The sequence below is a fragment of the Mobula birostris genome, chromosome 17 (genome assembly GCF_030028105.1).
Source record: "Mobula birostris isolate sMobBir1 chromosome 17, sMobBir1.hap1, whole genome shotgun sequence".
NCBI classification, from domain to species: Eukaryota; Metazoa; Chordata; class Chondrichthyes; order Myliobatiformes; family Myliobatidae; genus Mobula; species Mobula birostris.
In genome coordinates, this window is record NC_092386.1 from 55,856,206 (window position 1) to 55,873,701 (window position 17,496).

General features: G+C 38.9%; 1 protein-coding gene across 1 annotated transcript in view; it reads left to right on the forward strand.

The window, feature by feature from the left end:
* The window catches only part of LOC140211690 (very low-density lipoprotein receptor-like), a 49,748-nt gene extending 32,569 nt beyond the window's left edge, over window positions 1–17,179 (forward strand). Inside the window, exons 16-29 of the mRNA XM_072281749.1 lie at window positions 1,678–2,052; window positions 5,060–5,182; window positions 5,260–5,382; window positions 6,732–6,848; window positions 6,926–7,055; window positions 9,549–9,716; window positions 10,461–10,682; window positions 11,210–11,328; window positions 11,398–11,537; window positions 11,824–11,965; window positions 14,320–14,466; window positions 16,282–16,389; window positions 16,620–16,694; window positions 16,919–17,179. Coding sequence (XP_072137850.1) covers window positions 1,678–2,052; window positions 5,060–5,182; window positions 5,260–5,382; window positions 6,732–6,848; window positions 6,926–7,055; window positions 9,549–9,716; window positions 10,461–10,682; window positions 11,210–11,328; window positions 11,398–11,537; window positions 11,824–11,965; window positions 14,320–14,466; window positions 16,282–16,389; window positions 16,620–16,694; window positions 16,919–17,025 — 2,096 coding nt within the window. The 3' untranslated portion in view covers window positions 17,026–17,179. The remainder of the gene's footprint in view (window positions 1–1,677; window positions 2,053–5,059; window positions 5,183–5,259; window positions 5,383–6,731; window positions 6,849–6,925; window positions 7,056–9,548; window positions 9,717–10,460; window positions 10,683–11,209; window positions 11,329–11,397; window positions 11,538–11,823; window positions 11,966–14,319; window positions 14,467–16,281; window positions 16,390–16,619; window positions 16,695–16,918) is intronic.
* The last annotated feature ends 317 nt before the right edge of the window (window positions 17,180–17,496 follow it).

The window sequence follows — 17,496 nt, forward strand, 5'->3', positions numbered from 1 at the left end:
TTATCAGAATCCTGCTTAGAACAGGGAGAATGACGAGAAGTTAGACAAACGTGTTGTTTTCTCTGGAACAGAGGAGGCTGAGGGGAGATCTGATAGAGATTTATAAGGTCATAAGAAGCATAGATAGAGTAGACAGACAGTATTTTGTTCCCAGGGCTGAAATGCCTAATCCCAGAAGACATGCATTTAAGATGAGACAGGGTAATTTCAAAGGAGGTGTGAGGGGCAAGTTTTTACGGAAAGGCGGGTGCCTGGGCTGTGCTGACTGTGGTGGTGGTGGAGGCAGATAAATTAGAGACTTTTAAGAGATGTGTTTTAGATAGGTACATGAATGTGAGGAATATGGAAGGATATAGATATTGTGTAGGCAGAGGGGTTATTTAGGTTAAATCCGTATAATTACTAATTTAAATGAAACAGCACAACGTTGTGGGCCACAGGGCCTTTTCCTTTGCTGTACCTTTCTGTTTTAGAACGGAGACAGATTGAAATAATTGAAGCATTTTAGAAAACCTGTTCAAAAATTATCAATAATCTTTTAATAAAGCAAATGAAACATAACATTTCTAAATAGTATTGTTATCGCAAATATTTATTTTCCCAATACTGATGTGTACACCAGGTCTGAGAGGATTTCAAAACGTATCATCCAACATTTTCTCCCAGCCATCTAGCTTGAGCCAATTTGATGTGAGACATTTCCTGTGAAAACATCTCACAGCTCTCAGGTTGTTTAAATAAATCATTTACTGCTTCATTTGGCAGTAAAGATAATAATGTATCTGTTATGCCTTTCCTGATACATTTCTAGTTACCAAATCTCACTACTTATTTGTGGGGTCACAGCTGTTGTTTGCTCATTATCGTGTTGTTAAGCAATTAGCTCCATCATCAGGTCGGCCATTTTATAACTTTGTACATTTCATTTAGTAATTAGAAGCACTTGTTAGAAGTCGAAGGAATTTCAATCAATATTTGAATCTGCATTTTATAAGAATGCTGTGAAGTACTCTTCACACCGGCTCCTTACACGCTGTAACACTTTGGGAATAATGAAACCACCTTTGACTGCAGCTACGCCGAGAGTGGAGTTGCCTATCTGCCTAGTTTAAGAAAATGAGGAAAACTCTTGAATGAGGACATTATGAGGACATTTTATTATGAGTGAGGTTTATAAAGAATCGAGAGGCAGCACTGTGCATTCTGAGTGCCAACAAAATTTTTGTGTGTGCCATAGGTTTGCAATCCCTGCCTTTATACCTTTAAAATCTAATAAACAATGTTCTTTCCTTTGAGTTAGCAGAACATAAATTTGATTCTTAGTATGAGGGGAGGCTCCTTCTACCTCTAAGTTTGGAATGTTGATCTTCCTGGGATGCAAAAATTAGGAAAAAACTCATAAGTATTTGGCAAAATTTGTCAACTTAGCCTATGGTCTGGGATAGGAGCCTAGTCATGTTTTTTTTAAAAAGGCAAGCTGTTGTGACTGGAATTAGAATGGAATTGTTGATGCCTCTATCTCCGAAGCTGTAGATATTCATTCGTTGATTTGAGATCTTGCCAGCAAAGCAGCTTGGAGATGAAGTAGTATGTAAATGAAGGAATGGGTTTGGCTAGAATTGTGAAGTATATTTGTAGTCTGCAGTCCTTAAGTGTGACTTCAACCTCTTTTTCCAGATGAAGTTAATTGTAGTCCATCAGAGTTCACTTGTGCTAATCACAGATGCATTTCCAAGGAATTTGTATGTAATGGTGAAGATGACTGTGGTGACAGGAGTGATGAAGAAGGCTGCACTCCACCAGTCTGTGGCCCACATAAGTTCCGGTGCCTTAATTCTTCAGAGTGTATATCCCTGAATTGGGTATGTGACCACAGTGTTGATTGTATTGACCAATCTGATGAATCTCCAGCTACCTGTGGTCACACAGAAGCTCCATTTGTCACCTGTCCTCCAAATGAATTCCAGTGTGGTTCGCATGAATGCATCCATTTCCAATGGTACTGTGATGGGGATACTGACTGCAAGGATGGAAGTGATGAAGCCAGCTGTCGTAAGTGACTTTTCTACATTTGTCCTGATGCATATTGCCTTTGCCATTAAGTGGAAATATTAAAAATTATCACCTAATATGTACACCTGGATTATGTGTGGAACAGTCATATGTAAAACTCATTTCAAGTGTGCAAGCCTTGCACTATGCCAATCTTCCGTTCTTTATCAGATGGTTACACAGGGTCAAGACTTTCTGCAGGTGAGATTCTGTGCCGTCCTAGAGATCATACAAAGAAATGTCAGTAAGGTACTTGGAAAAAGAAAAGCTCCCAATTTGGAAAGCGGGGGTGTCCATGATGTCTAGTTTTTGCTCCATTTCCAGGAAAGGGTCATTAAAATTTTTCACTTGTCTCTAATTAGCAAATTGATTATTCAGTAGCGTTTTGACCTGCTTTAGAGGAACCAAGTTTACTCAAAATGCCATGTGATGTAATTGCATATCCATGTACTGTACATTGTTTGGCAAGTCTTAGTGGACGACTTCCAGTCCTTGTAGACTCTTGAATTGCAGCCATAGACAGTGTTGTTCAGTAGCCCTCTATGGAAAATATCACAGGGTTGTGGGCCTCCCGATTCCATTTGTAAATGGTCAATACATGATGTATAAGAGCAGAAATGAGAATGATAGATGTATATGTCTAGCACCAGAGGGAATGCAGTTCGTTGAGAGGGGAGAAGGTCTAAGATGTGTGGTGCATGTATATTTTACATGGTGGTGGGTGTCTGGAATGCACTGTCTGGTGGCTGATAGGATAGCATTCAAGATGCTCTTAGACACACGATTGCGTTGGAAAAGGAGAGATATGGACATTATGCAGGCAGAAGGAATTAGTTTAGTTGGGCATTTGATTTCTAATTAGGCTCAACATTGTGAGCAAATTGGCCTATTCCTGTGCTGTGAGGTTCTATGTTTTAACTATGCCTGAAAGCAAACATGGGCATCTTTTCCTTGTATTATCAATTTGTGTGGGCCATGGCTTCAATGCAATACTAGCCTGAATCTTGCTGGTGGTTACCATTATTCTTAAAGTGCTTGTGCTCAGCCATTTGCAGGGAAGTCTAAGCTTGCAACATAACTCACATTTCTCTGTTGTTGGACTCCAGGTGGAAGCCAAATATAAACATCAAACAGTACACAGAGGAACAGGTCCTTAAGCTCACAGTCATAGCCTAGACTTGAGATCCCACTGAAATGTGGGGATTCCTGGCTAGTGGATTGGAAGGCAAGTTTAGATAAAATTGGGACAATCACTTCAGTTTCACAGCTCTGATATAGAAATGGTAGATACTGTAATATATTAAATTTTAAAAAAACTTTGGCTGGAAGTGAAGTTCCATCCCCAGATTGCCTTCAGACAATTTAGTGTTCTGGGACAGGCCCTGTGCACTATACTACCAGAGGTCCTCGGGGCCCATTTAGCAGTCTGCAGCAGAACACTATGTTGAGGAGAGGTATAACTGAAAGGCAGTAGGCTGATATAAATGATAGCAAATGCTATGAGAAAATTGGATTGAGTTTCCCTTGTATGGGACCTCTTAACGTGTTGCTACTTGCAATTGTACACAAAGTCTAATACTATTTAGAAATCATGACAACTGCAAGCTGTTAATGTCAGGAAGGGAATGGCATTCAGAGCTTCTGGTAGAATGAGCTAAGTGTCTCATTAGCTACAGTGGATTTAAATTTTGACTCCAGAAAGCCATAAGTTAGGTTTACCTGAAGAAAATTCTAGATACTGGGTGGCATGGTAGCGTAGTATTATAAGTGTTAAGCTTCAACAATTAGTTAAGCACATGGAGAATCTATATTTACTGACAAGTATCTTCATTGGCTCAGTTTAAAAAGCACATGAACTTACAAAACTATGTTACCTGTGTGCACACCCACTATGTTTCCCTGGCCCTCCATGAACAAAGAATAGAAAAGGTAGTTGCCAGGAAAAGGAGTCTATGCTGGCAAAGTGTTCTTCTTGATCGCAGTGTAAACTCCACATTTCTGACATAGGGTGATCCACTTCTGTGATAGTTGCTCTCCACAGAGTAGTTGTTGTCTTTGCACCCAAAAATCCTCCACTCTTGTTCTTTTCCTTATCAAATCGATCTGCTGCCTTTCCATTTTGTTGTCTCAAGCTCATCTGACTGGCCTACATCAACTTCTCATTGGATGTGGTCCAAGGGTACTAGCAGTGTTGCTTTATGGCTCATTCCTTCAGCCTAGGTAATGTTATTGGTTCTTCCCATCTCAGAATGGTTGACGCCAATCAACCAGGTTATCCAAACACCAGCCCAGTTGAGCAGCTCACAGGCTATCCTTTCAACAAGCTTGCAGTTTTACATAATAAAGAGCTTCTTATCTGAAAATGGTCTTAGATTTAGCAGATCATCAGCAGAAACTCCTGTGTCCATATTCAATTGCTCTGATTAAATTATCCCTGAGCAAGAATTAGTTCAGCAAACGTATCACAAAATGGCAGCTGCAAGAACAGTCTGTCAAAATGGCTGCCTCCATTCCTGCAATCACATGGCAAGAACAAAGACTTTTGCTTTGGCTGTTTCCACAGCCACTGCCTCATTCCTGTTCACTATTTGTCGATTTTAGTTCTTTCTGGCTAACAATAGGAGTTATAACACTACTATTGTGCCAGTGACCCAGATTTCATTTCACCACTGTCTGTACGGAATCTGTACATCCTCCCCAGTACCACATAGGTTTCCTTCCACATTACAAAGACGTGTGGGATAGGTTAATTGATCACATGGGTGTAATTGGGCGATGCAGGCTCGTTGGGCTGGAAGGACCTGTTACCGTGCTGTATCTCTAAATAAATAAAAAGAAATAAAATGAACTTATACGGATTTTTTTTATTTTGCCCATATAATCATAAAGTAAGCAATTCTGCAGTTTGAGCAAAAGTGTTGATTGGATGGCATGGCAAATAGCTTTGATAAATTGGAAGAGCAGACTTATGGTTGTAATACATAATTATGGTTTCCTCTTTCTCCAGCTCCTCGGACCTGTAGACCAGATCACTTTGAATGTAGCGATGGTAAATGTATCACTGGAAGTAGTCGATATAATGGAATTACTGATTGTGCTGATGGTGGTGATGAACTCAGATGTGAAAAGGGTGAGTGCATAATTATATTGTAGCACTGACCTCAGGAACTTGATGCATTCAAACTGCATGTATTTTTGTTTTGATAGCTGAGGAGTGTGCAGGGCCCATGGACTTCAAGTGTCAAAGTGGGGAATGCATAAAAATTGTGCAAGTCTGCGATCAACAACAAGACTGCAAAGACTGGAGCGACGAACTCTTGGGAAAATGCAGTAAGTACATTTGGCAGAATGCTGGGGGTTAATCTGACTCAAATTTGGTCTTTTTATTTAAATAGAGTTAGGAGTTTTTAACCTTCTCCCTTAACTGGAATCAAATAAAACAACTTGTCAGTTGTATTGTTTTCATGGTGTCTTGGAGAGGATTGCATTTGGCTCTACTGTTGTAGCGAAGTGACTAATCCAATCATTATGTCTGTATGGAGAAATTGGAAATTCTGTTTCCTAATTGGATTATGTCGCAATATAGCCAATATTTAGTGGCCTTCAGTACTTATTAGCTTTCATCCCTGAAGGAAGATCAATAATGCCAACAATTGCCCTTCAGGATTTATCAACATTAACTTCAGTAATGACCTTCAAATATTGTATTGTTTTAATCACAAACTAATTTAAAAATGAGAAATGAGCATTGTTTTTCAGCAAATCACATCCTGCTTGAGCTTCATATCTGATTAAATAATGTCCATTATTGGTATTACCGAGTACTAAGTAGTACTTTAAAGGATTATACCTTGTGTAAGTACTTGATGCTTGCATCAAATTGTCCGAAGATTACTTGAGGTTGTTCTGCATGTTGTTTATGAAACTCTTGGAATAAGTTTAAAATTGAGTGAGAGCATAGGGGAATATTGGAAAATGTTCTAGTCTTCACATGTAAACAAAATGTATTTCAGCTGACTTAATCCTGTGGATGAACCATTGCCAAATGGCTAACATGCCATAATTAGTACTTTACCCAACAGCTAAAATTTCACTTTTTTCCTTCCCTCCAACTGAATAGTTCTTGTTAGAGTACCTATGTGGATGAAGTACTTTTAATCCAGCTCTAGCTTGGTTTTCTGCAGTCTTACCAGGTTTGAGTCCCACATGAAATGAACAGGGTAGCATCAAATCAGTTTTGAGGGAAAGTGCTTGCACTAAACCACTTTCAGTTGATACTAAATTCTTAGCTACAAGGATATCAATATACAAAATGTTAAATTCTATTAAATGATGGTCTTTAGTGTTAATGGCCATTAATGATTTTGCATTTTGATGTTCTTTTCAAATTTTAGGAATAGTTAATTGAAAATAAAATCTGAGAATAACATAGTTGGCTAATGTGTAAGTTGAACTTGAGCACATCTTTGAAAACTTTGGGAAATTCCTTCCAAATATTCTGTGGATCGAATTTTGAAAGGTGCATAGCGGTTAAACAGTAGTTTTGATGTTGTCTGAGAATCAACTAGAATAATGTTACTTATACAGATACAATATTTTTGCATCCAAAGTTCATCCATTCTTGCAATTCTGGATTGGGAGTAATCCTAAATGGAGTTCCCACTTTTTATCCCCTCCAGATGTGAATGAGTGCTTGTCAAACAATGGAGGTTGTTCACACATCTGTCAAGACCTTGTCTTTGGCTATGAATGTGATTGCCCTTTTGGTTTTGAATTGGTTGGTAAGACGTGTAAAGGTAAGTTACACTGTTTGTTTATGAGTAGGCCGTAGTACGTAAAAGAAGGTAATTAAGATAAAGTCATTTATTTTTAGATATTGATGAATGCAAGTATCCTGAAACCTGCAGTCAACTTTGTATTAACTGGGAAGGAAGCTACAAGTGTGAATGTTATGAAGGATATTATATGGATTCAACTAATTTGGTTTGCAAGTCAATAGGTAAGTTTACTTTTTAAATGGCATAGCTGGATATAGATGTTTTGACTGACCCCTGCCATAGATGATTGGTTACAGATTATCAAGCAACATATTTGGATTCATGAATCTGTTAATTCCGAAGGTAAAAATTGTCATATGTCTCCAGTCCAGGTTTTGGCGTGAGTATCATTTGTCCCATTAATCAGGCATCACCATTCTATTTGTGCCTGAGTCATGTTGAAATGTTGAGGCTTTCCAGGATCACAAGGTTGATTAATATCTGACATAATAAAAGATTCTGCATGTGCTGTAAATTCCGGGGGGTGGGGGGTGGGGAGGGGGGAGACAGGGAATGCTAGACAATGCTGGAGGAACTCAGCTGGTCAGGCTGTCAACATTTCAGGCTGAGACCCATCATCGGGACTGAAGAGGAAGGAAGAGAAGCCAGAATAAGGTATGGGGAGAGGAAGGAGTACAAGTTGTCAGGTGATAAGTGAAGCCAGGTGGGTAGGGAAGGGGGAGATGAAGTGACAGAAAAGGTAAAGGTCTGAAGAAGAGGACTGATAGGAGAGGAGAGTGGACCTTGGGAGAAAGGGAAAGAGGAAAAGTGCTAGGCAAACTGATAGGAATTAAGGTGGATGTCACCTGGGCCAGACGGACTACATCCCAGAGTCCTGAGAGGAAGAGATAATGGTGGCATTGGTCATGATCTTTCAAGAATCACCTGATTCTGGTGTGGTCCTGGAGGATTGGAAGATTGCAAATGTCACTCCACTCTTTAAGACGGGAGGAAGGCAAAAGAAAGGAAATTATAGGCCAGTTAACCTAACCACAGTGGTTGGAAAATTGTTAGAGTCTATTACTAAGGATGAGGTTTTGAGGTACCTGGAGACTAATGATAAAATAAGTCAAAGTCAGCAAGGTTTCTGTAAAGGGAAATCTTGTCTGACAAATCTGTTAGAGTTCTTCGGAGAAGTAATAAGCAGGGTGGACAAAGGAGAGGTAGTGGATGTCATTTACTTGGATTTTCAGAAGGCATTTGATAAGGTGCCACACATGAGGCTACGTAACAAGATAAAATCCTATGGCATTACAGGAAAGATACTGGCATGGTTAGCAAAATGGGTGACAGGCAGGAGGCAGTGAGTGGGAATAAAAGGGGCTTTTTCTGGTTGACTGCCAGTGACTAGTGGTGTTCCTCAGGGGTCAGTATTGGGACCACTACTTTTCCGATTGTTTGCCAGTGATTTAGATAATGGAATTGATGGCATTATGGCAAAGTTTGTGGATGATACGAAGATAGGTGAAGTGCAAGTAGTGCTAAGGAAGCAATATGATTGCAGCAGGACTTAGACAAATTGGAAGAATGGGCAAAAATGTGGCAGGTGGAATATAGTGTTGCAAGATATATGATAATGCATTTTGATAAAAGGAACAGTAGTATGGACTATTGTCTAGATGGGGAAGGTTCAAACATCAGAGGTGCAGAGGGACTTGGGAATTCTCGTGCAAGAATCCCAGAAAATTAATTTACAGGTTGAGTCTGTGATAAAGAAGACAAATGCAATGTTGGCATATATTTCAAGGGGAATAGAATATAAAAACAAGGAGATAATGCTGAGTCTTTACAAGACACCAGTCAGGCCGCACTTGGAGTATTGTCAACAGTTTTGGGTCCCATATTTCAGAAAGGATGTGTTACTATTACAGAGAGTCCAGAAGAGGTTACAAGGATGATTCCAGGAATGAAGGGGTTAACATATGAGGAGCGTTTGGCAGCTTTGGGCCTGTATTCACTGGAATTTAGAAGAATGCGGGGGGTGGGGGGGAACCTACTGAATGTTGAAAGGACTAGATAGGGTGGATGTGGAGAGGATGTTTCCTATGGTGGGGGTATCCAGAACTAGAGGGCGCAGCCTCAAAATTGAGGGGTGACCCTTTAGAACAGAGGTAAGGAGGAATTTTTTTTAGCCAGAGAGTAGTAAATCTGTGGCATGCTGTGCCACAGACTGTGGTGGAAGCCAAGTTCGTGTGTATATTTAAGGTGGAAGTTGATTGTTTCCTGATCAGTCAAGGCATCAAAGGATATGGTGAGAAGGTAGGTTGTATGGGGTTGAGTGGGATCCAGGATCAGCCACAATGGAACGGCAAAGCAGACTCAATGGGCTGAATGGAATAATTCTGCTCCTATGTTTTATGGTCTTGTGTCCGAAAAACCTGTGCTAATTTTCCATTGACCCTTTCCTTCTGTTAATTTCCAAGAAGAAATCTGTTGGGGGTTGGGTGAATAGAGGCCTGCAAATGTCAGTGGAGTTTTCATTGACCTCTGTTTGCTAAAGCTGTACAAATTCATCTTGGTATAAGAAATGTATTTAAGTTTCATTCCATTTCAAAAATTAGGTCCATTTGTGTACTGCACACTAGACCTGCATAACAATGTAATAATGAAAAGAAACTGTCTTTGGAATTTGATGACTGCTTGCAGTTGCAGGTGATTTCTTCTAAATCTTACAGGAAGGGAGCCTTTCTTGATCTTCACTAATCACCATGATATCCGGAGGCTTGGACTACATCACCAGGAGTACACCCACTTACCTCTGCAGCCAAGAAATGCTATAGCGGTGGATGCTGATGTTGCAGAGCAGAGAATCTTTTGGGTTGACCTGGCACAGCAAACTATTTTTGGGTAACTATTTTGCATTGATTTCAAAAAATTTTGCTTAAATGTTTGCACGTTTGTTAACTGCAGGAAAACTTAACCTCCTAAAAGTCTGCAGTAAGTCGATTTTGAATAAAACTTTGCTTTAAATTGTTTTAATTTAAATTAATTATTTTTTTCTTTTAAATTTAAATTGTTTACATTGTTAAATTTACTTATTTCCTGCCTGTTATGATGCCTTTCAAATATGGAATGTATTAGTCTTTCTACCTGGTTACAAGACAATCCTTAACAAAAAATCACTAGATGTAACTGATGTGAAAAGCTAGTCATCAATTCAGTCTAATGTCTGATAATGAAAGTAGATTGAAATGCACACAGTAAACTCCCACCTTCTAATTGACCAATTGACTCAAAGAGTTTCTTGGCTACTGGTTTTGCTAACTTTGTGAATGACTTGGAAATTAATTTTAAGTCCATAAATCAACTTGCCTTGGTTTAAAGATGGGTTCAAATTCCATTTCCTGATATGAACTATTAAAATCTTTGATATTAAATTAACATTATCTTAGTGATATGATGTTAGATGAGGCCCCATTTTATTATTTCAATGGATTGTCAATGTGATTTAATAGATTCAGTAAGTATTCATTCTTCGACTAGAGCTACTAAAATCTAGCTTCTCATTTGTTTGTAGTTGTACAAATTAGTTCAAAGTAATGGGATGTATACACAAAATTAATGAGACTACAATTTGCATTCTTTGTGCAGTGTGTCCTTGGATGAATGGGAACATGCAACTTTGATTTCCCGAATTAAGGTTTCTGGATCCCCTGGAGGAATTGCAGTGGACTGGATCTACAAGCATATCTATTGGACTGATCGAGGTGACAGGACGCTGTCTGTGGCTACATTTGATGGAAGCAAAAAGAAAGTTCTTTTTGACACAGATTTGAAGGAGCCAGCTTCTATAGCTGTTAATCCACTAACTGGGTATGGAATATTTTTATGCAACTGTATAAGGGAATGGAGGGATTTTAAAATTAATGTAGAAAAATGGCATAGCAGGCTTGAAGGACTGTGCTTTTCTATTATAGTTTAGCCTATGGCACTGCAGTATTTCCACTCTAAACTTGGATTGGAACTTTTCCTGTAGTTTGACATGTTCACGTCTGAGTATTCAAATTGCTTTAGCTATGCTATAGAATTTAATCATTCTGAGCAAATGAGATGATCTCTAGCTGTAGATTTTCTTCTAACTGATTTAAAGGAAGTATCATTAACATTTGAGGGGAGAAAGAAAACTTTTGACAGAATTTGAATATGGCATATTTCTAGGGCTGTGATACCACATTGACTTCATGTTTGTAGTGTTTTACCAATTGTAGATTTGCTGTATTAAGAAGGAAATGTTTGCATGATCAGAATTCCCAGTATCTTGTGCAAAACTGAAGTTAGTGTTAATATTCACATTTGACATTCAAAGTTCAAGCCTTTTGACTTGGTTTTGGTCCTTTAAGGTTTGTTTATTGGTCAGACTGCGGTGAACCAGCCATGATTGAAAAAGCAGGAATGAATGGTGCTGACCGCCAGCAACTTGTGACCGCAAAGATTCAGTGGCCAACTGGCATTACACTTGGTAAGAATGACTTTCAGGAAACGCGTGCCCTGTGCTAGAATAGTTTAGTCATTCAACTTTTGTCCACAGATCTTGGGAAAAGCCGTTTGTATTGGGTTGATTCAAAGATGCACATGTTATCAAGTGTAGACCTAAATGGTCAGGATAGAAGAACAGTGCTCTGGTCACTAGAGTTCCTCATTCATCCTACTGCTATTGCTGCATTTGAGGTAAAACTTTTTATTTCTTTGAATAATTAATATTCACAAGGTTCCAGTTTAGACTGACTTCACTCATAGCACAATAATTTAATTTCAAGATTTCCACAGGTTCAGTATATTAAATGATGTAATTTCAATATTTAAATAGACCAATGACAATTATTTGATAAACCAGTGAAAGATGATATTTAAATTGCACATTATAATTTGCTTCCTGAATAAAATCAATGCACATTCTATGTAGTGATAAAATTAAATCATAGGCTACTGTATGAGTATAAATGATCTGTTCTAGGATACTGTCTTCTGGACTGATAAGGAGACTAAAGCAGTCTATAAATTTGACAAGTACGCAAGGGATAATGTGGTGGTTCTGGTTTCCAACCTTCATGAACCTCGGGACATTATTGTCTACAGTGAGCTGTTACAACCACTTGGTATGATTTAATCTTTATCATGGTTTTGTGTTTCAGAAAATTAATTTCTGCCAATTATTTACCTATTTTATTACGATGGAGTTGTCTCACAGGGTGCAAACATGATCTACATTTGGGTAATATTACAGCTGAACACCTACAATGCACTCTTCCATCTCAATGCCATAATGGGTTTTTTTTTTGCTAAATTAATTTGAATGTCTATTTGGTAATGAGTTTCAGAATTGCATCAAGAATTGCTGGTGTTGGACTTTCTATGAGGGCACCAAAATAGCCAGCAGTTAATGTTTTAATTAACACACACAAAATGCTGGAGGTACTCAGCAGGCCAAGCAACATCTATGGAAATGTGCACAGTTGATGTTTCCGGCTGAAACCCTTTGGCAGGACCAGAGAAAAAAAGATGGGTAGATTTAAAAGGTGGGGGGAGGGGAGGGGAGGGAGAAACAGGTATAGGTGAAACTGGTGGGAGTGGGGTTGGGTGAAGTAAAGAGCTGGGAGGTTGATTGGTGAAAGAGATACAGGGCTGGAGAAAGGGAGTCTGATGCTACGTACACACTAAGCGTTTTTCAAAATATCTCTGTCCACACTAACATGGATATTTGGGCGAATCTCCTCTACTGGCACGCGCAGGACACACAGAAAACAAGCAAAGAGGAAATGGTATACTTAGTGCGCATTTGTCGAGTTACGGAGTAGAAAAACTTAAAAGGAATTGCTCTTGGCTCTCGCGCAGGAGGACTTAAAACTAAAAAAAACAACAAATACTGGAGCGTATGGAGGCAACCGACGGGGAGTTCAGGGACAGTATGACCCGGCTGACGATGAACATTGAAAAACTGACTAACTCTGTTGCATTAATAAAGCACCTTGTTAAATGTATAAAACACGTCTGCATCAGTGTTATCTTGTATTTCCATACAATGTTACATTAGGCTGTTACACATCTATTGTCAGAGAAATACTTGCATAAATAGGTAAACCACCTTCATACAAGCAAGGACAGAAAACTGGGCAAAGTGAGTATATTTATTTATTCAGTAAGCTATGGGTCAAAATATTTGGTGAGTACATTTCTAACTCTTCTGGCTTTAGTCTCGTTGCCGTCTGTTCTGAAATTGTTAGGTTCTGCGAAGCGCAGAATTAAATATCGCTGTGATGATTGTATGCTCTAGCATCAATTGTTTGGCGACAATAAAGTAGTAATAATAATAAAACAATGAAATGCCGTGCTGTCGCCATCTGTTCTGGCACGTCATGACAGCGGTTTTAAAATGCTCCGGTTACCCCGTACACACTGCAACGGATATTAGGCGTTTTCAAATTTATTCACTCTGGAGACCGTTTCTGAAAATCTCCATTTTCGGGGGATGAAAACGCCGTTTTAGTGTGGACAGAGGGTCAAAACAAAGAGAAAAAGCTTCGTTTTCAAAATTATCCGGCGTAGCGTGGACGTAGCCTGATAGTAGAGGACAGAAGGCCTGAAAGAAAGTAAAGGGGGGAGGAGCACCAGAGGGAGGCAAGGATACTGCTGCAGGTTCTCAGCCTGAAACGTCGTCTGTACTCTTTTTTTTCCATAGATGCACCCTGGCCTGCTGAGTTCCTCCAGCATTTTGTGTGTGTTGCTTGGATTTCCAGCTTCTGCAGGTTTTCTCTCGTTTGTGATGTTTTAATCAAATAACCAAACCTTTGTGCTGAGAAAGCAAGTGTAATCCACTATCTTGCTAATCCAGCTCTAGCCCTGACGGTATCCATCCTGTGCCATAGGTCTTGCTCATGGGATTATATCTATTTATCTTAAACTGGTATTAAAAACTGAATTTATGCAACTTTAGCTTTTGAGTATTAAATGTGTGAAGGATATTGAACATTGGAAAAGGTCAGTGGTGAGTTATGTTGTACTACCTTTTTATTTGGGGCCTGCATTTATCCAGTCTGAATGGAATAGCCAGCCTTGGCCTAGTAACGTAGGTGCCTTGGCCCAAAACATCTCTGAGCCTAAAGTATTGGTGTGCTGCCAGTTGTAAATGATTGGTTTTTAAACAACAAACTGTCGTTTCAGGCCATAATTCTTGCCTCTTAATGTAATGCCCATAAACATTGATCCTAAAGCAATTGTTGCTTGGGATAGGGTCCAAAGCAAGTTGAAGAATCCTCTAATCCTTTGGAAATTAGGTGCTTTGACTAGGTGAATGTCGTGATTGCAAATGGAACCTAGTAAAAAATGGCATGGTTTGCCTCACATTTCTAATGTATGAGGTGTTAACTGCTGATCTGACAAGAGCAGGTGCACGCAAATGTTGCTTTGATTATAGTTCACTTTGTACATAAGGGCTTGTATTTTTTGCTCATAGGTAAAAATTGGTGTGGCATAAAAAAGAAGGGGGGCTGTGAATTCATGTGCCTTCCTGCTCCTTGGTTTAATAGCTGGTCACAGAAATATACATGCGTGTGTCCAGTTGGAAAAGAGCTGGAGCTGAATGGACGGCTGTGTAGAATAGGTATGAAATGTATATTGTTCATATTAATGACTCTGTAATATAAATTCATTATATGTTAAGTCTGTGTTCAGTACTCAACTTCAGGAGTTCAGTCTTTCAAATTGAATTAGTTAACTAATGCGTCTGCCATTTATTAAACAGGAAATTAAATATATTCACAGGAAAAAGGTAAATAATGTTCGCTTCAATAAAACAAATGCAGAGGATAATATTTAAATAATGTACAGTTAGAAAAAAGTGAAGGGACAGTTTCAGCTTAAAATTGGCAAAAAACCAAATATGTTCCTATTTGTCCTAGTACTCGTTAGATAGTATTGGAATGTGTCAACATTTGTGTCAATAGGGCATGTCGGAGTATAGTTCCTAGGTATGACACCAATACAAACCTTTTTAATGCCTGTGAATGGTAATGGAATTTGCCTATGCTCCACAGACAGTATTGTTCTTTCCAAATATGTGTTTCTAACTTCAGTTTAATGCTTGCAATTTACTATTTACATTAAGAGCTGAAGACTGATTCTTGTTTGATATCTCCTATATTCACACAACTCCAGAATATTCCCTAATAGTTACAAAATAGAAGCTGTTGATAAACAAAGAAATGTCAGATACTGTACATCCAATTTTTTAAAAAAAGGAAGCAATGATGGTCAGGCAACTAAATACTAGTCAATTAACTTCCATTACAACTTGAAAATGCTAAGTTGCAGAGGAGGAAGAGGGTAGAAAACAAGGTTTATGATGTGGTGTCCACAAATGCTCCCAGGGTATAGTGAAAGTTTGTTGATTTTGGCCGACCTGTTTAGAGGGGCCATACTGTATAAAAGGAGATGGATAAACGGGGAAATGCCGGCACTGGTGCAAACCAGGCTGCCTTGAATGTAGGTGACTTACAAGTGAGTTCTCATTTAGCACTTGCTTCCTCATGTGTAGAAGAAACCACTGAGCACTGAATGAAGTACAATAAAGTGCAAGTGAATGGCTGCTTCATGCAGATCCCTGGATGTTGGCCAAGATGGAAGGGTGGAGGGGCCATTCCCTTTGGAATGCCAGAAAGAAAGGGAGCATCACTTTGAAGATGATGGAAATGCAGAAGATCTGTTTAAAGTGGCAATTGAGGGGAGAGGCAAGGAAACACTCCTTATTGTTGGCAGTTTTTCGACTCGTCCCTACATCCACTAAATACGTTGTGTTTCCAGCCCTGCAGAACCTGGTTTCCCTGCACCTTGCTGCCCATTTTCATTTCTATCTGGTCCCTTGACTCCCCTCAAACAAGAGGCAGAACACCTCTGTAGGTCTTAGACCAAAGGACGTAGGAGCAGAATTAGGCCATTTGGCCTGTTCAGTCTTCTCCAAGTCTTTTCTCTCTCCAGCCCAAATTGGTTAGACTGATCTAAATTACAAACCAATATTTCACTAGGGTGTTGACCAGCATCTCCGCTTTCATCAAGAATTCCATTTCCCTTGTCTTTCTTGCTTTCCACTTTTTTTCTAGGACTTCACTAATCCAATACTTGTCCTTTCCTCTATAATTTCAGTTTTATTTTGGTTGACGGAGCTTTCAGCCACATGCAGAATTTGCATCGTTCGGCTTATTTTTCCCACTTATCACATTTTTGTAAACCTTTCCTTAATATTATTGAAAGATTAACCAATTTTTATTACCACCCTTACTGCACAAACACCTCTAGATGCTGCCTGGCCATATGAGAATTACTCACATTTGTTTTATTTTCTTTCCAGCTGTGACAGCCTGGCCACGGCTTCAGTATCTACTAATGGATTCAGATGATTTGAATGTTTGTTTCTTTACAGCAAAACAAAATGTAACGGTTGCAGAAACTTCAACACTGCCAGCCTTGTCCTCTGTTGCTTCAGAACAGTTGCCTTCTAATTTTCATACGGCAGTGACATGGCCTGAAGGTAATGCTAATTGAACTTGCTCTTTTGAGAGCATTTGTACTTGTAATGAGAAGCTGATATGATTAAGGCTTTAAATCAGTTTTTAAAGTTTAGAGCTCTAAGCTGTACAATACTCTAGCATTAAAACTTCATTTTATGTGCACCTTTCACTCCAAATGACCAGTGGGCCTTTTATAGTCGATGACTTGCTGAATTACCAAAATTTCAGTTGTCCTATCTATTCATTACAGGTAAAAATTCAAGTGCTATCCTCAAGCACAGACCCACGAATGGCTCTGACGTCGGTTGGATTGTACTTGTTATTCGTAAGTATTTCAAGAGGGGAAAACATCTAATCCTAGTCACCCAGTGTCTTCTATTGTGTGAAAAGGCACTGCAGTTTTTAAATCCAATTTTCGACAACAGTTAATTAGCCGAAAAAGTACATAGCATAGTTTTAGGGGTACCCATAACTGAAGAATGAATTTAACCATCTCAATCGGTGAATATATTCCATTAACTTATAGTGACTCTTTACTTTTTTTTCCAGTGTTGGTAACCATGGCTGTTGCGACTGGCTACTTTAAGTGGCGGGATTGGCAAAAGAAGACCCAGCAGGTCATGAATTTTGAGAATCCAACCTTCCAAAATGATTGATTGCAGAAGCCATAAATTCAGTTCAATGTGTTTTATCAGTATTTAATTACTGGCATAATGGCTAGTGAAACAGAACATGTTTTAAGTGCAACCAAAGCTGGTTGGTTTCTTAATCAACAAGGTGGAATCTTCAAAATTGCTCTTGTACTCTTAACAAAATAACCTACACTTTTCTGATTTATTCAAAATTGCATTGAGATGATCATTGCATTGAAATGCTGCTATCTGGTCAAAAAGTATATTTTAATACTTTGAAACAGAATAAAACTGCATATGCCTCTATTTGTCATTTGTCTCACTTATTCCATTTACATTGACTGTTCCTTTATCCCAAGTGAGATGGAGGGGCAATTTAACTGATTACACCCAATTGAATATTCTGCTTTCTGGAGCATGCCTCACTTTATTTTTCAGCTGTGATGATAACTGGAGATTGTATTCCTGGGTAAAAGTGAGTTTAAGTGGTGAAAA